The sequence below is a fragment of the Kryptolebias marmoratus genome, linkage group LG7 (genome assembly GCF_001649575.2).
Source record: "Kryptolebias marmoratus isolate JLee-2015 linkage group LG7, ASM164957v2, whole genome shotgun sequence".
Classification (NCBI taxonomy): Eukaryota; Metazoa; Chordata; class Actinopteri; order Cyprinodontiformes; family Rivulidae; genus Kryptolebias; species Kryptolebias marmoratus.
The window spans coordinates 9,773,462-9,778,741 of record NC_051436.1 but is presented as its reverse complement, the minus strand read 5'-3'; the positions used below and the strand labels follow the sequence as shown (position 1 = coordinate 9,778,741).

At 45.5% G+C, this 5,280-nt stretch overlaps 1 protein-coding gene across 1 annotated transcript in view; it reads left to right on the top strand.

The window, feature by feature from the left end:
* LOC108234848 (RNA-binding protein with multiple splicing) overlaps positions 1-5,280 on the top strand; it is a gene marked incomplete at its 5' end in the record, with an annotated part of 25,063 nt that overhangs the window by 12,033 nt on the left and 7,750 nt on the right. The window contains 1 exon segment of the mRNA XM_025005558.1: positions 2,946-3,015. Coding sequence (XP_024861326.1) covers positions 2,946-3,008 — 63 coding nt within the window.

The window sequence follows — 5,280 nt, the reverse complement described above, 5'->3', positions numbered from 1 at the left end:
CGTGTTCCACCCCCACCCGTCTCCCCCCCCAGCCCTTTCTCCTTCACCTACTCCCCCGGGGTCCGTCACCCAACCAGCCGCTGTCGTCAGGCCCGACGCCGCTCTCCGCTCCGTTAAGCGTTTCAGTCGCAAACGTTTCACGACTAATGGTTAAAAATCTCTTCTGTGGAAGTTTTACTGTCGTTATAATTTTAGGCTGAGTGGTTGTCAGCAGTTACTCAAACATTTTACTTCACCTTTTGCTTCTGCTAGGAAAACTCACATTGTTCACGTACAAAAACGGCACTTTTTCGGTACACTGATGGAGAAATGAGCAAGTTTCTGAACATTTAATTCCATCTTTAAAGAAATTCGGTGCTTTATTTATTTATTTTTTATTTCTTTAGCCCAACCTTTGAGAAAAGCTACAACCGGATCCAGTGAAGGTGCAGAAGTCTCTGAAACCGATCACCGTAACTTGAACAGTCAGTCGACAGTTTAGAGCTCGCGGAAGGGCAACTTTTGAGGTTATCGGGGGAAAATGTCCAACGCCACGGTTCTAAAAGGTCCTCTTGAACAGCTTAAACATGAATATTTTTCAACAACAACAACAAAAAATGAATAAAATTTAAAAATTAAACAACTTCTAAAAAAAGCAAAACGCTTTCCAGAGACTTTGTAATCTGGGAACGTGTTTGCAAATGATTGATTCTTGTTAAAACAAAACCCCCAAACCTCAACTCTACCTTTGTTTCAATGTTTATTCTTCTTCTTAATTTAAAAAAAAAAAAGATGAAAAAGAAAGTGCTCTTAGTTAATCTTACGAGCTTAAAACTCCAACTGTTGGGAAGATTTGCTTCATCATTTTTACCGTTATCCGCCTCATTAAAAACAACAAAAAAAAATCCTTGAAACAAGGCTCGGTTTTCTAATCTGCGCCGCTCACACGAGAGGCTAATATCGATCTCGTGAAGCTCTTCTCATGGATCCCGCGTTGTTTGGGCTGATCCTCATACAGCCTCAGACGGTCCAAGGCCTGCGCTAATCAGTCGGCGGCGTTTTCCGCGCGGGATGTTTCACAGTACGCGTCACGTGACGGTGCTAAAACCTGCCGCCGAGTGCGTATTCCATACATTTCTGTGTCTAAATCTAAATCAGACACTAAAAAAAAAAAGAAGAAAAAAACAAAAAGACCTGCCAGCCTCACAAAGGATGATGTCAGATTTTGAAATAAGTGCCGTCTGAATCTGCCTGGCTGGCATTTTTCCACATATCCGGGAAAAAAAACGTGACACAAAGAGAACCCGGCGCTGTCGGAGGTGGGGTGGGGGTGTGGAGGGTTTGTGGTCGGTGCTTCAGCCTCCTCTGACAAGGAGTCAACGCGGATGTGAGGCTAGCGGATGGGTGTGCGCAGTCGGGTCTCACAAAGAAGTGGAGTATCAAATATAAATCACGTTAGCATGAGCTCACCTTTCTGGCTCCGTGGTTAATCGGCTGGCGTCATCCGTGCTTAGTGGATGTTAAGGGTGGGGTGGGGTGTGTGTNGGGTGGGGGGGGGGTTGATTGCTGCTCAGTGTCAGCTACTGAATAACTACAAGTCATGTGGTGGACTTTGAGTTTCAGAAAAAAACACTTGAATGCATGCGTTATAAACAAAATGTCTCAGGATAAATAGTCGTTCATTGTAGCGCAGAGTTCTGAGATTCTGTAAGACATCATTATGACAGCATTTTATCTGTGTGGTCAAATTTTTCGTGACCTTTGCTTGCAGTTCTGTTGTAGGGCTGGACTACATGTCCTCGCCTTCCAGAAAGGCGTAGTTTTTAGATAGAACGGGTCCCAATTTGTCATTGTTTCGTCATCTTTTGTTTTTTTTGGGGTGTTTTCAGCTCGTGTCTAAATGCTACTGGATGTCCATGTACTCTGGATTAGATTTAGTTTGTCAGTTATATTCTTGGTTTTTTTCCTCCTTTATTGCCAACAAATGTCCTCAATAGCCCCTGGGCCCAGCTCCTTACGCACCGCCTGGATTTTGTTAGTAATCAGCACACCTGTTTCCACTCACCATCACCAACCTCGGTCAGCTCAGTTCTACTTACTTCAATTTTTCAAATTCTTGCATTTAGCTCCACTTCACTCGAGTTACATGACAAAATTCACAGCATTTCAGCTGACAACTACAAATGTTGCTGGATAAAACGAGACCAGTTGGAACCATTGTTAAATTTCTAATGAAGCTAATGTTACCTCTGTTAGCTGCTTAAAAGCTAAATCTCCAAGCTGACAGTTTTTAATGGACTAGCAGGTTAGCAGTTCAATAAAATACTTTCTAAATTTACTTACAGTAGATGTTTTGCTAAATACTGAAGCTAAAACATCTCCATCAGTCACATTAGATGTCCTCATTAGCTCCTGGACCCAGCTCCTTACGCACCGCCTGGCTTTTGTTAGTAATCGGCACACCTGTTTCCACTCACCATCACCACCTGCAGTATATATGCTCAGTATATAATGTAGACTCCTTGGTTTTATGCTGCCCTGGATGCCTGCACTTGAGATTATAAAAAAATAAATTAAAAAAAGAATTAATTCAGGTCTCCTGCACTTGACTCCTCTCCACCACAACTGCATGACAAGAACGATGACGCGCAGCACATATCTCTGCGTTTTCTGGGTCCAGATTCACAATCAGCCCGTTCAGATTTTTTTTACCGTACGCGTGGCGATAGCTTGTTTTCCCGAGAAGCAAAAAAAAAAAAAAAAAAAAACACTCACTGGTGCATTTTTACGAGCCCCCTGTTTATGTTTTCTGCATTCCACAGATACGAGCCGTCTTTTATCCTACGTATGGCAACAAAGTTATTCCTCACGAATGTAAAGCAAGCCACCGGCGATGAATCGCTAAATTGAATTCCAGCGTTTAATGCGATTCTATGGAACGTTAATGTGAGTTTATGTGTGTTTAGATCCGTTGGCTCCCGCCTGCAGATGGAACTCCTCAGGGATGGAAGTCCAGGCAGTTCTGCTGAAATATGTGTGAGTAACCGCATTCATATATGCATGCACAAATTCCTCTCCCACCATTCGTACCCCTCTGAGTTGAAGTGGCGTACATTGTTTTGTGGCGAGAAACTACTGCGGTGGATGTTAGGGCACTTTGCATAAACAGGCGCGGACATTTTCCTAAACATATTCCAGGATTAGCGCAGCGTGTTCTCTGAGCTTTTTTGCCCTCGGACCTCACATGAAAAACAAACAAACAAAAAAAAAAAAAAACCCCTCCATCCAGCGAACTCCAAAACTAACCGCTTAATTAGTCTGATATCGGCTGGTTGACTTCAAACACACCCCAGCCACCAGCCTGTTAGAAGTCAACGTGGGAGTGGAAGGCCCAGCGGGTCAATGAAACCTCGGCCACGCCTCAACAGCAGACATGAAAGGTGCGATCCGAAAAGGGGGAACTCCGTTATTTTTTTATTTTTTTTTTTCTTCCAGCCGCCCGGGTCACGTGGTGAGGAGGGTCGACGCTTCTCATTGATGTTCTGGTTGATCTCGGGCATCAAAAGCCGCGAGTCAAACAGAATCTGCAATGAGTGTCAGTGCCTGATGGTTTGATAAGGCGGACTGACTAGAGCCCAGCAAATAGGACTAAAACGCTCCAAGAAGCTGCTCTGACTGGGAGCACGGATAGAGCCCGTGGTGAAAGTCGCTCACTATCTTCACCCAGATTCTAGGTTTGAGTCGTTTACTTTTGTGCTCAAAAAGCAAATGATGTGTTGTCTTTTTTTTTGCTTCACTTCATTGCAGAGTTAATGTTCTGCGCTTTAATCTTGCTCGCCTTTTACTCCTCCCTGAACGAGGAAACGGGCGCGCGCGTAGACGTGCGCCACAGATCACACGAATGTGCGCTCCCCGATCGTTAAGTAGAAGCTCACTGGGGCTGCGGCTGTCGGTTCACGAGCCTCCCAAGATGTCTCCCAAAACGTTCCCAAAGGGGTTCTCCCGGGTTGTCGCGGATATCTCCTTGTCCCCGTCTCCAACGCTTCTCGATTTAGTTCTGGTAAACCTTAGCTTTCAGGTTCGGTCGACGGGTGAAACCTTTTAAAAATTCCTAATCAGTGAGCTAAGACAGAGACTGAAGTCCTGTACAGTTCTGTCCTTGGCTGTCAAGATTGTACGAAATGTCTGAAAACATATTAAGTAACCTTGGAATAAGGGGTGGCAACCGGGTGGGGGGCAGCTGCCCCTCTGTGCCACCCCCCTAGGACCACCACTGTCAAAGCATTCCAGTCCTATAGTTTACTTTACAACGACTCTTCATTAACGTTACACTCGCTGACGAGATCTTTAAAAGAACATCAGAGGATGTGATTGTTTACCCACACACGCCCAGTGGAAGGATATCTGAAATTTATTGGGCTTGTATGTTGTTTGGAGGGGGGGAGGGGGGGAGGGGGTAGATTATTGCGATTGCCATAATAAACACTAAATATTGTCGGGACCAAGCAGCTCATATTATGACCCGTTTGTCACTTTATCAAACCCCCGGCTGGATGAAATACATTTTTTAATTTAAAAACCTCCTATTGGCATTTCCACATTCTTAGAAAGTGCACATCGGAGAATTATAAAAAAAAAAAAATAAAATAAAATAAAATAATATAAAATAAAGAAGCGACGGCACAGAGAGATGGAGGATGTTATCAGAATGGTCGTAAACGCGGAATGCTCCGGTACGTGGGTGCTGCTACAAGCGGCGTTTTTATGAGTCTTTATTAAAAAACGATTAGTGTGTGTGTGTGTGTGTGCGTGCGTGCGCGTGTTTTTATTATTTAAAGTAAATTAGTTCAGTGGATCTGTAGACGGTACACGGAGCACTTCTTCCCTAAGTGCTCTGATGAGTCAGCTGCAGGTGTGCGTCGCTCGCCGGGTTCGGACGACCTCAAACGCTGCGGTGTTTGCAGAAAACCGCAGAGCAAAGCGAACCCCCCACCCCGCACCCCACCCCACTCCCCGCTGGTTCGTGTGTTCGCCTTAGCTGACGGCGTGTCGGCGCCAGTCGCGCTGTCACCCTCCCTCCCGCGTCTCGGGACAGGAAGAGACATGTTCTACCGAGCCCCCTCTGGGAGTCATCACCGTGGGGGGGAGTGGGGGGGGAAGTCGATCGCAGGAACACGGAGGCTAACATTCATCAGGCTGTTGATTGGTGTTTGTCCTCTTGTAACCCTGAATCGGAGCGTGTTTGTGTTCCTGGAGACTTAAATATGTTGTTTCAGGGGCGGAGGGAAGGGGGGGGGGGGG